Source organism: Pseudopipra pipra, chromosome 4 (genome assembly GCF_036250125.1).
Source record: "Pseudopipra pipra isolate bDixPip1 chromosome 4, bDixPip1.hap1, whole genome shotgun sequence".
In the NCBI taxonomy this organism is placed as follows: domain Eukaryota; kingdom Metazoa; phylum Chordata; class Aves; order Passeriformes; family Pipridae; genus Pseudopipra; species Pseudopipra pipra.
In genome coordinates, this window is record NC_087552.1 from 5317706 (window position 1) to 5335104 (window position 17399).

Sequence of the window (17399 nt, forward strand, 5' to 3'; positions counted from 1 at the left end):
TCAGAAGCCAGCCCAGGCACATCTTATCCTAGTGATTCCTGTAAAGCTCTCAAAATCTGTCAGAAACAGCCTGCAGGATTGCAACGGCTCCTGGGTGATTAATTGCCAAAAGAGTCTGGTTCCAGGTTCCATTACAGGTAATTGTTATCTTTTCTAAAGGGGTTCTTTTATTAAAACCCCTCCCCCCCCCAAAAAAAAAGAGGAGGAAAAAAAAAAAGCTGACATTCCTGAGGTTTTGCACCTCTTAGACAGGACTTTCTTATGTAAACATGCACTGAGGAGGGAGTGTTATGTTGTTTATTAGCTGATGATAGTTTTTTTTTTCCGTTCACTTAATTTTAACTTTACTAAAAATCATTTTATTAGAAATGGGGGAGGAAGAGCTTCATGGCATTTAGAGAAGAGAGTGTATTCCAATATCTTCTCCACATCAAAACCTGTCTGTGAGACCCAGCAAGTGGCAAAGGACCAGATCGCTCCTGCTCCTTACTAAAATTGCAGAAAAACAGCCAAAAATTGGGATGTTCTCTGTCCCTTGCCACTGGAGTAAGACTGCTCAGATTGGACATGGGGAGAGGACAAGATCTTGTCCTGAAATCCTCTTTGGAAAGGAAGTTTGCAGCTTTAAAACGTGCAGTTGAGTGGCCTGAAAGTACGGGCAGATTGTGAGAAATCTGATGTAAATTGCTTTTCTGAGACCATATTGACAAAGCGAAGGGGCTGATTCCCTGTTGGTGCCTCCATGGGTTTGAATGTAATTTGGAGCTGAATTTTTGTGGTGCCAAACTGGAATTGTATCAGTAGGGTTGCTTGGATTTGCACTGCTTTTTACTGCACTGAACATGGGCCGTGTTACTGACAGGTTTAGACTTTTATAGATGGAGGCTTGGGCAAAGCTTGGCTCCCAGTGAGCACTGTAGTAATTTGTGCCAACTGGCCAATTTAACTGTTTAAAATATCAGATGGAAAAAAAAAAAAAAGGCATGGAGATACTGGTTCTGCAGCTGCGGAGTATCTGCCTGCAGATGTTTCTGCCAAGAGAAGGGATTGAAACTCGGTTTCTTGAGATATTTTAATCCTATCTGAACAAAACCACATAAAAACGTGCTCTGCTATTGTCTGCATGGGCCAAGGAGCACATTGTTCCTCAAAGCTGTGTTTGAACGGTGTCACTGCTGCAACGAAACAAGTCTCCTCAAGTCTCCTTTCTCCACAATTCCCGGTGAATTCGCTGTATTAATCAAGCTCTGTCAGTGGCAGGATGGTGATGTACAGCAGTGGGGACACTGCAGTTACTCTTGAGTAACATTAAAAAGATGAGAATATTTTGTTATGTCCAGCTTTGTGCAGGTTTGGAAAGACAAGCCTGGCCTTCTGTAGAGGTTTTTGAGGCTTGATATGCTTTCACATCAACTCTGGAAATTTTTGCCGTCTCAAAGCACTCTAAGCACTGCCTATTTGTAAGTTAATTATTTAAGTAATACTCATACCTATTTAAAATCACCACCCATAGTGGAAATGACTGATTTGCTGTGGAACATGCAGAAGCAGGGTATGTCGTTCAAGCAAGTGACACCATTGCTTTCTGTTGATTTAAGGCAGTTCTTTTCCCAGGTTTCTTTTTCTAAGGAAAGATGAATTTGTTATTTTTCTGCATACTGGCACTGTAGGTTTGCTATAATAACTAAGAGACTGATCTGTAGTTGTTAGTTCCTGTTGGTAGCCAGGAAAGAGAGCAGTTCCAGAAGATATATTGAATTACACAGAAAAGTTTTCCCTCTGTTGATGGGACAAACAGGTAAAAATTAGTAGTTGAAGGGAAAAGGTTAACTAATAGCGTAGACGTGGAGGATAAGCAAAGTGAGTAGATGCCACACAAGTAGGGGCATCTGACTGCTAAGCAATGAGGGACAGATCAGTCACATCCTTATTTTTGAGTTGGTTCACTCTCTGTATCGCCTCATCTTGGCTTGGACTCGGATCACATCGACTGTCTCCCTGTTGAAGTTGGTTTACTGTTTGCCAGTGTATCAAACCATCTCTGGCTTTAATTAGTACTTCTGGTTACTGCCTGATTAAAAGGTTCCTGCTGTGCTGCCACTCGGTAGCGCACATTCTTCCTGAACACCTGCTGTCAAACCTATCGTGTCCTTTCTTGTCAACTTGCACAATGCTCTGGGTCTTGAGCAAGACTGACACGATGGAAGGGTTGTGCAGCCCGATTTTTAGAGATCTATGAGGAAAGCAAAGCCTTTGCGTAGGGATTGATAACAGGAGACCGCCACATTTTCTAGGAGCTAGTTTCCCATAATATTTAATGAAATTCTGTTAGTGAATGCAGTTTATGAAGTGGTGGATGTACCGTAGGGTACGGAACCAAGCTGCTCCACCCTGAGAGGAATCGTAGATGTTGTGTAACGACAACAGAGTGTAATCTGCACAAATCTTGGGAGAAGTACAAGGGGTGGTGACCGGCAAAAAAAGTCATCAAAGAGGGGAACTGGTTAGAGATGTTGGCATGTGCTGACGGTGGTGACAGACTTTGGCACAGAAGGAAGAAGGTGGGGAGGTGGAAGAGTGTGAGGAAAGGGGCTCTTGGCAAGAACAAAGCAGTATCGCTTGACTCGGGTGCCTGTAATTACAAGACTCCAGCCTTGTGACACAGTGAATAAGCGTGTCACCTGGAACACAGGAATTCGGGTTGCCTCCCAAAGCAGCTCTCACCAGATGGAGGGGGAATAAACCCTCATGGAACAATAAAATTTAGCTCTTCGCTGGACTGTGGTTTTTAAGTCCCTAATAGTGACACTCCAATGTGTCTTTTCCCCCTCAGCACCTTCTAATTTTGGTAATGAATCCATGGTTGCAAAAGCCGCCACTAGCCTGTCTAGCAAACAGGATGGATGAGCTTCCTGTACTTGAAATTTTCAAAGATCCTAAAATGCCAAGCATTTCCTGATGTGTTGGGCTGGGAGCATGACCTGCTCTGGCACAGAGCGAGAACGAAAATACCAGGCACTGAGGTGAGCCTCGAAAGCGTAGGAGAAGCACCTTTATGGGAGCTGACACTCCACTCCTGCCAGAGATAAATGATGGCACAAGAAGGCCTCAACGCTTCCCACACTTGCAACGCATCTGCCCTGACATGTGGGCAAAACCATGGAAAGCATCTCACAGTTATTGCTTGCACAGACTACAGGAAGGCTATGGCTGGGTGGTGAGGCCCTGACACAGGTTGCCCAGGGAAGTTGTGGATGCCCTGGACATCCTCGAGGCCAGGTTGGATGGAGCTCTGAGCACCCTGGTCTCCTGCTCATGGCAGGGGGGTTGGAATTGGGTGATCTTTAAGGTCCTTTCCAACCCAGGCCACTGTCTGATTCTGTTCATCCTATGACTTTAAAATGCTTTAGAAATGCTCAAATACTGTAATGATGAAAGTAAAACAATTTTGCATTACCCAGTGAGGTTACAAGATACAGAGCATCTCTTGTAGTGTAGTGGGGCTCTGTGTAAGTAGAGGCCACAACAAGGGTTCATAAATAACAATTGTTAATTTAAATTGGAAGGATTTGGTTGCAAATTAACTATTTCCGGTCCTCTCATTTTCATCAGTGGTCTAATCCCAACGGACTCCAAAGGCAAAAATTAAACTTTTAGTTGCATTTTTTTAGGTTCTGCATTAAAAACAATGTACTTACTTGAAAGAAAAGTTTTATAAAAATCTCTTCGTGCTTGTGGAGATTGATTGCAGCAGAGAACATGCAGTAGCACTGATTCTCCAGATGAGCTCTGGTACCTGCTGAACTGACTTGCTTTCTCTTACACACCTCAATATGCCATTTACTGTTTGCTTTGTGGTTTTGTTTTTTTGTTTTGTTTGGTTTGGTTTTTTTAAATTATATTTATTTTTTCTAATGTCGGGTCACCCTCTTGCACAGTTTATCGTGACTTTTGCTGTAAGATCTGATTAAAAATGCTTTTGGTGAATTAGGCATGGCTGTGGAGGTATGTCAGTAGGAAAGCTATTTTTTTTCCTATCCCACAGAAAGCTCATCACCTGCTTCTGCCAGTGTTGTAATTCTGCTTTCTTTGACAATGTGATTTTTGAAAAGCTAACTAAAGATAGATGCTGTAAAAAAAAAAAAGGAAAAGAGGAGGAGGAGGAAAATTAGCAAAGCGCTAAGGTTAATTCTGGTCCATCTTAATAGGAACCACAAATATTTTACCAGCTTTACCTGTTTAAGTTTTCTTTCCTGAAATAATTAGCTTCATAATTGCGCACAAAATACACATTTTTGACTTAGCTATCTTTTTCAATGATGTATTTTGAAGAAATACATTTTAATTACAAAAATAATGAACCATGTATGTTTGAAAGGGGAGCACTTTCTTCTTCATAAAAATGTATTTTTGCCGTCGATGATACTAAGTATTACATGACAATTATCCCACTTCCCTTAAGTGCTCCCAGAAAAACATTGTACCTATGTACCACTAATAACCTTTCAGTGCATGTGCACTTAGACCCTTTTCATAACTGTTGCGGTAAAACCAAAAAAAATTACATAAACCTGCGAAAGAATTGCTTAATGGCATGAAGTGTTCTGGTTTTGAAGTATTCTGGTTTCTACCAAAACCCCAATTACTTAATTTTGTGCCCTTCCTGGCCGACGTAAATTATGCAACCCTCACATCTCGACATCAGTGAATTATGTAGCTCTGCGCACACATCAATTAATTTTGGCCCCATCAACTTCCCACCTTCTCTGTGCTCCTCGCCTCAAATCGCTTCTGCATCTCCCAGCCGCGAGCAGTTCATTTTGTGCAGCTGTATCTGCCTGAACCTGCAGCCCCACTTCAACTCTTCACCCTCCCCCACCTGCCTCTCCTCCTGCTCAGCCAAGACACAGCCTGCTCCTGCTAGATCCCTTCTCCTCCAGTTCCACAGCGAGGATCAATCCTGGTGCCTTCACCTTGTGCCTCGCCAGTGGCTCGTCACCGAACCCCAGTGCACCCACGGGCAGTAGGGCTGCTCCAGAGGTGACCTCGTTGTCCTTATCACTCTCCTCAGAATTTTCCAAATGCACATTGCAAGACTGAAGCTCCATCTTCTGGAACGGCCTGTGAAAGTCATGGCATGCTTGGAGTACCCATCTCCAAAACCCTTCCCATAGGGAAGGAGCCTGGATCATACAACATCCCACCGAGAAAAGATGTAGCTTCTAGGTCTGTGTGAAAAGTGGTGGTGAGGAAAAAGGTGGTGCCAGCATCCCTCAAACTCAGCACTGCTGCCAGCATGCTGGTGAGCATGACCCAGGCCTTGGTGTTGAAGCTGACGGTGCTGCCACAGGTGTGCACACCACGTGCCACAGCAGGCTCCCCTAAGCAACCCAGAAAGAGCTCACTGTCCTCCAGTGAGCAAAAACATCATGAGGGGTACCTTTTACCCTTATTGCCAACCTCTACATGGAGCTCAGTCCTAAGTCCTGAATTATTTTGCCCGGAAAGGAAAAGCACCTCCATGGGAAGTACACAGAGACCAAAGACCGGAGAGAGCAACACGATGCCCTGCAAACCAGAGTGGCCTTGACTTGCCGTTGGTCTCCAGTTGCATTCTGAGCACCGGCAGCAGAGCAGCTGCTTCACCCGGGCTTTGTCCTCCAGTAACACAGGATGGATCAAGACAGGCTCCTGCCTCATCCTCTCCCTCTGCTTTTAGTTCCTCAGGAGCGTGAAGGGTTGGTGGCTTGCCAAAGGGACAAGGTGGTGACAACAGAGCAAGGAGCAATAGAGCTGTGCCCAGGTTCTCCCACGGTCACCACATCGGGAGGGCTGGTGGAGACCAGCGCTCGGTTCAATCTGCTTTTGTCTCTGGGGGCTGGAGGGAATTTGACTCTTGTCTCAAGCTGAGGTTACAGAATATTTTCTCTCCTTTTTGTCTGTGTCAATACAAGCAGCAAGCGCTGCTGAGACTGACTTGTGCTTTTTTTGTGCAGTTCCCAGCACATCTGGCCATCTTGGACAAGGTCCCTAGGCCTGGTCGTAGCAAGAAAGTAGTGATAGCGTGTTTAAAACTTGGGCCTCCAGCTATGACTATATATAAAACACAAAGCTTTGGGGACAAACTGGAGGAAATACAGTTTCTAGTAACTGACCAAAAAAAGTATATTCTCTGTATTACATCTGCAGTTGTGCTTTGCCAGCGTGGGTGCTCTGTCGTGTTAGGAGACTGTCTCAGAACCAAAAGCCAGTGCAAGGCAATGGAGTGCTTGCCCCCAGCTCATTGGCACCAGGCATTTTTCCTGTCCCACTTGCACAACAAGCCCTGGTCATTCATCACTGGGAAGCTAAGCTGGCTCTAGAAAATGTTCCAATTATCTGGGTGTCCTGATGAAACCTGCCTTGATTTAAAAGAGGCACACCACCATACTCACATGAATATCTCTTGCTTCTTCTAAATAATAGAATTAGCTATGGGCATTTCCTTAAGAGCATGCAGAATACAATTGCAGTAATAATTCCTCTCCCTCCAAGCCTAGTCTTGAAACATGCAAATTTCTCTTTCAAGTGCCTTGACAAAAATTGGCAACATCCTGACACACACACACGATTTAGGCACTGAATTACACACTCATCGAGTTATCAGCAGTGAGCTGAGTTCTTTGGTGGATGTATCAGGAGTGCTCTTGACAACTTGTTTCTTGCTCTCTTTTGTAGGGATCTAGCACTGACCACTGCAAGGACAGGGTACAGGGAGGGATACAGACCTTTTGGTCTTCCCAGCACATATATTCCTTCTTCTATCCTTACACAGCTCCTTGCAGCACACCATGGTGCCGTGTGCTTTCTGCTGAGCGTTTTCATGTTCTGTTTTAAAAATAACAAGACATCTCTTAACATTCAGGATACATTTTTCCACTCTGAAGCACCACAACAGTCTTTTTAAAGAAACTCTAGGAAGGGTGTTAACTTGATCAATGCTGTGCAGGAAGGAAAGCTCTTTCCTACTATTTTTTCAGCATGACTTTCACTGACATGATCAGGCTGGGAAAAGACTTATTGGCTGACAGCCCAGGACAGCCATGCAATATCTCTAGTCATCTGGAACTCAAACTGCTCTGCCCAAGGGAGAACCATAACATAAAAACAATTTAGGTTACATGCTGAATCTTATAAACATTGTTCAGTTCTTAAAAAATAGTTTAAATACTATTTATGTGCATTTGCTGTGCACAGGATTATTGTGTTATGGGGTTTTTTTCATATGTCAAGTAAGAAAGGCTGGGAGGGTTTTTACTTTTTTTTACTGTAGATGGTTTTCAAGAATCTTGAAGATTTTTTTATAAATATAGGGAAATGAGTTTCCTCTCTTCTCATGTATTTAAGAGCTTGGCTTCCCCTGTATATCGGATATAACTGTTTTATATATAGACAATGTTTACTTTTTGACCTTGTCCAGAAAGTACAGAGTCACAGAAATGCTGGTTAGAGAGAGCTTCCAGAGGCCCTGTGATCCCCCTTCTGCACATGTGGGACTATTGCCAGCACCTGATCAGGGAGAGCTTGGCTTCCTCTGGCTGAGCCATAAAACCCCTGAGGACAAGAGTTTCCACAGCCTCCCCGATGACCTGCCCCAAGGCTGAGCTTCTCTTCTAGAAATTTTTTCCTTCCATCTCCTGTTTTGAAGCTGAGCATCACTGACCTCTGTCTGTTGTTACCTTATTTTGCATAAAAAGCTTCTCAGAATAATCTGTTCCTCTGTAAGCACATGCAGCTCTAATAATTTGGGATAAAGCAACATGAATTCAGAATGTAAGCTTCACTTCAAAAATCCTTTTTTTCTCTGCTTGATGTCTTGATGGAAGATCTGAACTTGGGATGTGTCCATTGCCACCTGTCCGTCTGCCAAGCCCTAACATTCCAGCACACCTTGCAACAAGTCTGAAAGTATTATTTTAGGAACATATAGTTCCTTTATGATTCCTTTTTTCCATTAATTGGTATTTCACAAGCTGAGTAGCCTTACTGTCTTTTCTTGTGCACCTTCTTGCTTTTGCTGAAATTGTTGGTTATTTGGTGGTGGTCTTGGTTTTGAGTTGTGGTTTTTACTCTCTTGATGTGCTATAACTTCTCCTGTGATTTCATTGCAGGCCTTGCTGAGACCAGGACGAATAGACAGAATTATCTACGTGCCGTTGCCAGATGCAGCCACTCGCAGGGAGATCTTCAAACTTCATTTTCAGTCCATGCCAGTGAGCGATGAAGTCTGCTTAGCTGAGCTCGTTGAGCACACACAGAAGTACTCAGGAGCAGAGGTAAAACTTTCTGGAGTCACTGCACAAAATGATGTTTAAGTTGAACTCAAGTATCATCCAGATACCATCCCTTTAGCCTTCTCCAAGTGCTGGTCAGAACTGTGAAAGGGAACGGTTGAGAGATTTCTGTGTTTCTGCTCAGAGAGCAGAGTGCAATCTGGGGCTTTTTTATTTCAAGATCTCCATCAGAGGACTGTTGCCAAGGGAAAGGTCTCTTCCAGGGTGAGCCACAGTACGATCCCAGATGGCCTCATGAAGGATGTGCTGCCAGGAGTGGAGGGAGGCAGAGGCAAGTGCTCCCAGACTCCCCAGGCAGTTCACCTGGGGGAGTCTCCCCACATCCCCAGGGATCTTTTGAGTTTAGGATTGTGACTGAGAGCCTCAGATGGAGTTATGGAACAGTGCAGGGGAATTGCAAGGCAGTCATTGGTCACTTTGAAGCTTGTGTTCCTATTCCATATAATCAGGACCTCACAGCCACACTTTACTGTTACAGCTCATTGCTATTAGTTACCTTCTGACAATGAACGTCAGACAATTATTTCCTGTCCTGGGTAGAAGGAGAAACTTTCTCAGATGCTGCTGCCTGGCAGTTATAATAAGTAGCAGTACATTAGTGGTCACCACTCTGCTCCCTGAATATTATTCATGTCAGTGTCTCGTGAAAGGATATTTCATTCTTTCCTCATTTTAATTAATTGAGAGTAATTATATTACTTCAAAAATTCAAAGACTGTTATTAAGATTGCCAAGTCAAGCCCTTAAAAGGTACGAAAGACCAGAATTTCCACCTTCCTGTAAGCAGTCCTAGTGTATTATCGCAACATCTTTAATTACATAGTCACCTTCTGCTTTTTCCATAGCAGAGTGGAAAATGTGATGTGCTTGCCTTAGCTCTCCAGCTTTCAGTGTGCTGTTTACAAGGGCAGGGAAATAAGGTAAACTTTTGTCTTGGTCCAAAAGAGGGGGTGATGGTGGAGTGTTTGTGTGGTTCTTGTAATCCTGAAGGTCCTTCTCAAGGGACTGGTCATTGAACATGATGTTCCAGGCAAGATTTCGGCTCATTTAGCTATCACTCAAATGCTGGTATGATGTAAAATGCTGTGTTGCCTACTAAGTAACCTCTGGCTGCTGAGGGCACTGCTGAGTGTGCTCCGGCCTCATTTTGGGAACCTGTGTCACAGGGGACACCAAAGTTGAACACACAAGATCTTTTCTCCTCCACAGTGCAGGACAGGCTGTGCTCTGGGAAAGAATGAATGAAAGCTGTGTAGGGAGCAAGGCTGGTTTGTGTAGCACATCTCATTTCCACACAATGTGGGCTATCATAATGGAAAAAAGGCAACAATAAAAAGGGTTTCAGGCTTGAGTGTTGGTCTGAAAAACTGTTGAAGCTCTACTGCCCCCACACTTTGGAGCAGTGACCTGAAACAGTGCTGTGTTCATATCCGGGTGACAGTGATACAGCTTTTGCTGCCTTAGGGAAATTTATCTGCCTCTGGCTGAGCTACAAGCCTCCAAAAACATAAGCATAAACATATCCTCCCTTGTGTATGGAAACTGTTGTCTTACCAGGCAACAACTGTAATGCTTGTATTTTAGAAATTCCAAGCAAAGCATATGGGGATTTCCTCTGGATCTGGATCAGCTGAAACTCTAGTGGTGAATTCCTGTGCCTGGTTGATAATGAGTCGCAAATGTCTTGGTGCTGGCTTTGTACAGAACCAAAAATAAGTTAATGGGTCATTGAGTGTAGCTACACACTACTTGCAGGGGGAAAAAAGGGCTGCCTGTTTCTAACACGGCATTGCTCATGAATTCTGTTCTTTTGCATCATTCAAAGTATTATAATAACTGGGATGCAAAGAGTAAATACAGAAAAAGGCTCAGTCAGTGTTCCTTGGAAGAATACATAAGAAGTCTTGGCAGTTGGCACGCACAGTGGCCAGTTTCATTAAAGCCTTTTCTTCCTAGTGTCTCCAGCTTCCCAGCTTTACAAATAGTTTCCGCTGCTGAATGGCAAGTTCCCATTCCACTGTTCTACCCTTTGTTTAGAAAAAGAAATGGAAAATGCTTGGTTTTGTGACTAGGAGATGCCGTATGAATAGGGAGTTGCGTGTAAAGATGCGTTGAATCATCCCGCCGTGAGCTGAATAAACAAGCCAGTAAAGTGGATAGTTCAGTGAGCATCTGGCTTCCAACTTGGCCCTTTTTCAGATCAGATACTTGCATATATTTTTGTCTGTCATCACTTATGACCAGTTATCTCTGTTCACCTGCTGGATGCACGTTTCTCTTAATGAGTACCTTTAAAGATATATCAAGATAGCAAAATAGGGTGATTACTTCCCACTGTTTCATGTGAGAGAAAATGGAAGATAATTTATGAGGGTGAATTACAATTTCCTTCTCTCGTGTGTAAGTGAAGTTTAATGTAATAAAGAAAGGGCACTAGACAAGCAATGTCTGTACAATTAGCTTTTAGGTCAAACAAATTCTCAGCTTTCTAGAAATACTTGGATTTGAGTTTGATCTGCATTTCTAGCCTTTTCTGGAGCAGTGCTGTGCAGCAGTGCTTGAGGCTCTCCTTCAGGGATACTTCAGTGTCTGTAAATCAGGAGAGAAATTGGTAGGCACAGAGGAGAAGTCCTTAAAAGTGATAAAAATGGTGAAAACAACAAACATCATGCTGCACTGAAACCTTTATAAGGTTTAATCTAGTGTTTCTGTGTGTTATTTTGGGCAAAATTTCAGGAGGTCCAAATTTTATCAATATTTTTAAATGTTTTTTAGTGGTTTTTTATATAATTAGGATGTCTTTGCTCTGAGGTTGTTCCCAATTTGGTCACAGATTTTTCCTAGAGCGTTTTCACTGCTGTACTTCATGCTGAGAAGTTTTATCTGTTTGATTTCTCACTAAAGTAGGACTAATTAAAGATCCGGCCACAGAAGTATTTAAAAGCGATGTTTTAAAGTACAAGCCATGTGAGTTCCTTTTTGCTTGTTTTCATGGTGCTGCTACAGCCATATAACCCATCTTTAGGAAAGATTGGCTTTCCACAAACTCAGGTGCTCCACTGTTTTTAAACTGGGCTTAGATGAGCAAGGGATGAAGCCAGTGTTTCCCCACTGTAGAAATATTTTTTTCCAGAAAGTAGGTGATAAAAAGGAAAATAAACCTAGTAGAGTGAGGGACCCTCTTTTGTTGTCTGAGCTCCAGTCAGATGATGTTTTTGTTAAAATTTAAAAGGCAGTAGTGGAGAGGGAGTTTTAGGCAGGAACTGAAATCAAGCGTTGAGTTGTTTTGAGTTTGAATTTGGTTAGAAGTAATAAAAAGTTAAATAATGTGGATATGATGACAATATTCTTCAGATGAGTGCGCTAATAGAACTAAGATAATGGGACTGACTGCTTTTAAATTGGTGGAAAGCAGGTCATGGTGAAAGCCAAGGCTGGCATGGTTTCTATAGTATTATCAGTTTCCATGCTTACAGGACACAATAGTAAAGCGGGAATCTTGGAACCTGTAAATCTTTCATTGGTTCTTAGGCGAAGCAGAACAGTTAATGTAAAAAATATCTTTCTCACTTTGCAATAACTCTCAATGGGAGCACAGAGAATGAAGGGGAAGAAAAGCAAGCTGATGAAGGTTTGCTCTGGCTCAGCTAAAAGCAGATTTGATGCCAAAAAGGTCTTTGCAGCAGCACACTAGCTGCAATCAGCTCAAGCCTTTGACTCTTAAAATATGTATTCCAAAACATGCATGTTCTTGTTTACCAGATATTGACATATTTAAACTGTTAACTTTAATATAAAAACACCCCAAACAACTAAAACCTCTCCAAATTCCTCTCTCTCTTACAGAGGAAGGTACTAAGTATGAAAGGAATGAGGATGAGTTCTGTCATAGGTGTACAGAAGGGTAAAGAGTCTTTTAGGAGATTAGAAAAAATTTGTCTCTTTAGTGAAGAACATCTGCAGTAAAGGGGAGAGAGGCCTTAGATATGGGGAGGGGAAAGGACATTTGACAAATAAGGATGTTTTACTTTCTTTACATCTAGCTTTCTGTGAAGAAAAAGATCTTCCAGACTTAAGGAAAAGGTTTTCTGCCTAGCATTTTTAAAGGGCAATGAATTCAATCCTGTATAGTAGCCTAAAAAGAGACTCTGGCTTTTTGAAGTGAAGGCATCAAAAAAATTAAAAAAAAAAGCCCGAAAAAGTAAAGTCTCTATATGGGGAAAAAAAACAGTATACCATTCAAATCTTGTCCTGGCTGAAGCTCAGGGTTCTAATTTTTAAATGTAAACATGTTTGTTGCTTTTCTGCTCAGTCATGCTACATCCTGAGCATGTTCAATTCCCATTGGATTCAGCGGGTGTCAAAGGTGCTGAACACATCATGCTTTGGAACTGGGCCATCAGACTTTGTACTTCTAAAATGCCACCAAGAAATGCATATGTCGCATCAGAAGTATGTGATTTGAAAATATTCTTTTGTAGTTAAAGCATCTGGGGCTGAAATGACTCTGGCCTGACACTGCTGGACGGCCTTTCCTTCTGAAGGCACAGCTCAGCTCCACACCAAGATGTGGCATCACAGTGAAATTACAGATTTTCAAAGTGAGGAACGCTGTCAAACTGCAATGCAGCAAGATTAAGGCCTCAGATGAACTCCTGATGTTTCTCTTGGAATGATGCAGAGGATCTGTTAATTTATATCACTCATTGCAAAGTGAACATTTTTGTGTGGGTGGGTGAGGAAAAGAGGCTCAGCCTTCATCCAATATGGGTAATACGGGATCACCGCCTTCCTATACACGTTTATCAGTGCTAAGGATGTGTTTGGCACAGGTGGCTGGAAGGTGAGGAAATACCTGGCATTCGGAATGTTTTCCAAATGTCAGTGTTTGGGATAAACGAGATGAATCACCGGAAAGGAAATAACTAACTGCACAGGACTTCCCATGGGATTTTGCTCGCTGCTGGTCTCACAAGAACCTCGTACGTGCAGAATGTGCTTGGGCAGATTGGGAACAAGGGCAGCACGAGCACCTGGGTATGTGGGTGATCACTCATTGGCATGGCAGTGCTGAAAACAAGACTTTGTGGTGTTACTCCATCTCTCCTTTTCCTCCAGACTTTCCTTTTCAGGCATTTCAGAAAGATCAGGCTCCCATCGCGCATTTTTTCAGAGATGGGGTGGCAGGTTTGTTGCCAAAAGTGGATGGATTTTCATCAGCTGAGACCTGATACAGTACTGTGTGCACTCACCCTGGGAGGATATAATGCCTGGTTAGCAATCAGCATGTTTATGCAAAATGTAAGGTTTGGTATAGAGAGGAGTATTTGCACTAAAATTTATGCATGACAAGCCCATCTAGGAAAGAACCTTCTCTCCTTCAGTGAGATAATGATTTGCTAATAGTTTAATCAAGCAGAGGAGATTTAATGCATCTGGCTGAAGGGGCATTAGCGTTTCCGAAAAGGTCAGACCCATTAACAGCTCAGGAGGATACAGTGGAAACTGCTTCCTAAGTAACTCAGAGAACAGTGATCCTCAGAGGAGCTTGGGGAAAAAAAGCCAGGGGGAATTTGAATGAGCACCAAGCAGTGCTGAGGTATGAATTTCACTGCTTCTCAAACTTGAGATTTCCTTTCCTCATAAAGCTCCCTGTGCCTTTGCAGGGTTGTTTCTTTTGTCCCTGTTCGGAGAAAGAACATCCATAGAAGCATCACCTGTGTCAGGGGCAAGCTCCCTTCCCATGAGCTTGTGCAAACCCGCTGTAGTTTCCCCAAACCAGCTGAGGCCGTGGATGATGCCCGAATTTACCAGCAGCACCGACTGTACTGTTTGTCTCCTTCCCCGTCCCTGCCCTCCCTGTTCCACACACGGCAGAGTATCCAGGAGCTCCCCTTTGTTGAGGGTGGCAGAGGGGGAGTGTGTTGCCAGCACAGCAGGGGACTGTTGAGCTGTCACCAACACACAGGCTTAGAAAAGGGGGACCTAGACTGATACTCTGTCAGCCAGCTTCACTTGCCCTCTGCTCTTGCCTCTGGCTTTGCTGCTTTATTGTCCTGGGTTTGGCTGTAATTCCCAGCAATGGAAAAACATGTTGCTCTTTAAAAGCAGATGGGAATTCATTCCTGAAGGAAAAATGTCTCTTTAGGCTACTGCTATTGTTTGAGTTTTATTTTTTGCCTGTGAGTTATTTCTAGCAACTTTTAATTTAATTTATTCTTTTTTTTTTCTTTTTTATTAATCAGACAGCGTGGGGATTATTCTTCAATGTCTTAAAGCACACGCTCTCACTACAGTAATGATCACAAATGGGGTATATAAAGTTCAGAGTAAAAATTGCATTTGCAGTGATCAGGAAGGAATTGAAAACGCTGGCTTATTTCTGCCTTTTGAAGTGTATTCATTTATGTAACACGAATGCTTATATCAGCTCAGGGTAGCAGAATTGGCTTTTATGTTAAAAAAAGGAAAAGGAAAAATAATAAGCACTTTTCCCTCACACTGACCTGTTTTTCTGATTTAAACCTGTAGTGCTGGCGCTTGATCTTGTAAGTTATGATGTGTCACCGGGTATGTGGTTAGGATTGGACTTGCTGCTTTGGGTTTGTCTCAACTCTAGTCCTAAAGTATAAGACAAGGCATAAAAATTAGAGAAAGTCACCAAAAAGTCATTGCACTTCATGGTAAATCAATTCCTGATCCTTCACTCTTATATGCCAGCTTCAGGGCCAGATCCTCAACGTATGCAACTTGCTGTAAATATTATGTCTTAGTACATTAGCAAAAGATATGTCTGAAGTTTTTTGTTTTATTTTCCATTAAATCACTGATTTGTATTTTTCATAAATGGGGGAGAAGGGAGGGAGCTAAATATTCTTACATATCCATTGCCATTTCTCATGCCCTTAAAATTAATAATTGTCTGACTTGCTTAAGTGGCTGCTGTGATTACTTTTAATAGTGTACAATGTCTGGGTATCAGTCAGTGTTCAGTTTATCCTTCCTTACATGTATATTATTTTCCCCTTGGATATGCTGAGTCCAGAGGAGGCCACCAACGTGATTAGAGGGATGGAGCACCTTTCCTTTGAGGAAAGGTGGAGAGAATTGGGATTGTTCAGCTAGGAAAAGAGAAGGCTTGGGGGTGACCTAATTGTAGCCTCCCAGTATCTGAAGGGAGCCTGCAAGAATGATGGAGAGGGACTATTTACAAGGACCTGGAGTGACAGGACAAGGGGAAGTGGCTTCAAACTGAAAGAGAGTAGGTTTAGATTAGATAATAGGAAAAAATTCTTTGCTGTGAGGGTGGTGAGGCCCTGGCACAGGTTGCCCAGAGAAGCTGTGGCTGCCCCATCTCTAGAAATGTTCAAGGCCAGGTTGGATGGGGCTCTGAGCAACCTGGTCAAGTGTAAGTTGTCCCTGCCCATGGCAGAGGAGTTGGAATTGGATGATGTTTAAGATCCCTTTCAACCCAAACTATTCTATGATTCTATGGTTTCAAGGAGGTAGCACTAAGACATAATCTCAGGCATCAATTTAGCCAGTAGAGCTGCGGGAGGCTCCTGGCTTCTGCAGTAAAATTACCTTCCCATCCTTAACAGAATCAGTCCTCCAAAAACAAGAGTACTGCTTGGTCAATGAGATCTAAAATAGTTCTGATTATGATGTTAATTGGCACTAGGAATATTTAAATGTACTACCTGAAGGCTAACTCAGATAGGATGTTTATACCAGATGAAGGCATCCAGAGGAACACCTCGTGCTGACCTACTTGTATTTCTGGGACCCTGCCAGTTAAATTGCTGTCGTGGTGGAAGAACTGTTAATGAATGGCAGAGGAATAATAGAGCCCAGGTGTAAAAGCTTATTAATCTACCTGAGTATTGTTGCTATGAATGAAAAACATGTATTGTAATGACAACACTAACTGTTTATGCTTCACTGAGTGGCAAATATTGGAGAGGTGGGAGGTGTGTGTGGATTAAAATATTCAAACGTGTTGGTATCTTTGTGTACATAGAAAATAGGGTGTTTGCCTTTGGCAGTCATCAGCAAAGTCATTGTTTCTGTTGCAAAAATTTGGAACCTAATAATAAACAATAACATGATATCTAATAAAATCAAATCACAGTAGACTGTGAATATCTTGAACACTAAATGTACCTAATTTCAAACTTAAAGCTGTCACTAGTAAAACTATATTTGTGTGGAACATGCACCAGCTATTCTGCTTCCATTGCTTTCTCTTATGATAGAAATAATATTTCACTTGTGTAAAGTGAATTTAGAGTTTATTTTGTGAGGGATGATAATTATTGATAAAGTATTTGGAAAGGGTTTTTCCCCCCCTCTTAACTTTCCATAATTTAATTATCACAATTTAATTGTGATATGCTTTAATGTTTCCCATCCCTAAAAATGTGTATGAGCTGCAGGCTTATGCACTTTTCATCCCATAAAGTTATTTGAGTTTGAAAATTTGCTCTGCTGTATTCCTTTCAAAGAGGTTTTGATTACGTATAATTTTATTTTTCTAAGTGAGATTTTTTGGGAGGAAGAATATTTGAAATATCTGCTTTTGTTCCGCTTTCTTTTTTTAACCACAAACTTGAGCCATAACACTGTTGGAGTTGGTGGCTTTTTGGTGAGATTAAGCTGCTCAGTGTTAATTCTGAAACCATTTGAGAAGTTGTTAGTAATTAAGACATTCACTGATGCTGAATGTGGGAACAGGGAAGTTTTCATCTATTTGCAGCCAAACCTACGTTGTCAAACAGGGCAATTTTCATTCTTGCCCTGCAATTTCTGTTTTCCAGAGCCCTGCTGGAAAGCTGATGGGCACAAGCAGTGCTGTAGCTCAGATCTTTGTATATCAGAAATTGGAAGCTGTTATTTCCAAGTTATCTTTTACGGTTCCCCTGAAATACGTATGGAAATACATAAAGCTTTAGATTGCCTTTGGCAAAAGGATTAAGAGGTTATTGGCAGATGGAAACAGTGCAATAACAACTCTGCAGCAAATTATTAGCTATGTTAGAAGCAATTCCGTGGTCTGTTTTGCTTTTT

General features: G+C 42.3%; 1 protein-coding gene across 1 annotated transcript in view; it reads left to right on the forward strand.

Moving 5' to 3' along the window:
* The window catches only part of AFG2A (AFG2 AAA ATPase homolog A), a 167688-nt gene that overhangs the window by 125948 nt on the left and 24341 nt on the right, over window positions 1-17399 (forward strand). Inside the window, exon 15 of the mRNA XM_064651470.1 lies at window positions 8151-8315. Within this exon, the coding sequence (XP_064507540.1) occupies window positions 8151-8315 (165 nt within the window). The remainder of the gene's footprint in view (window positions 1-8150; window positions 8316-17399) is intronic.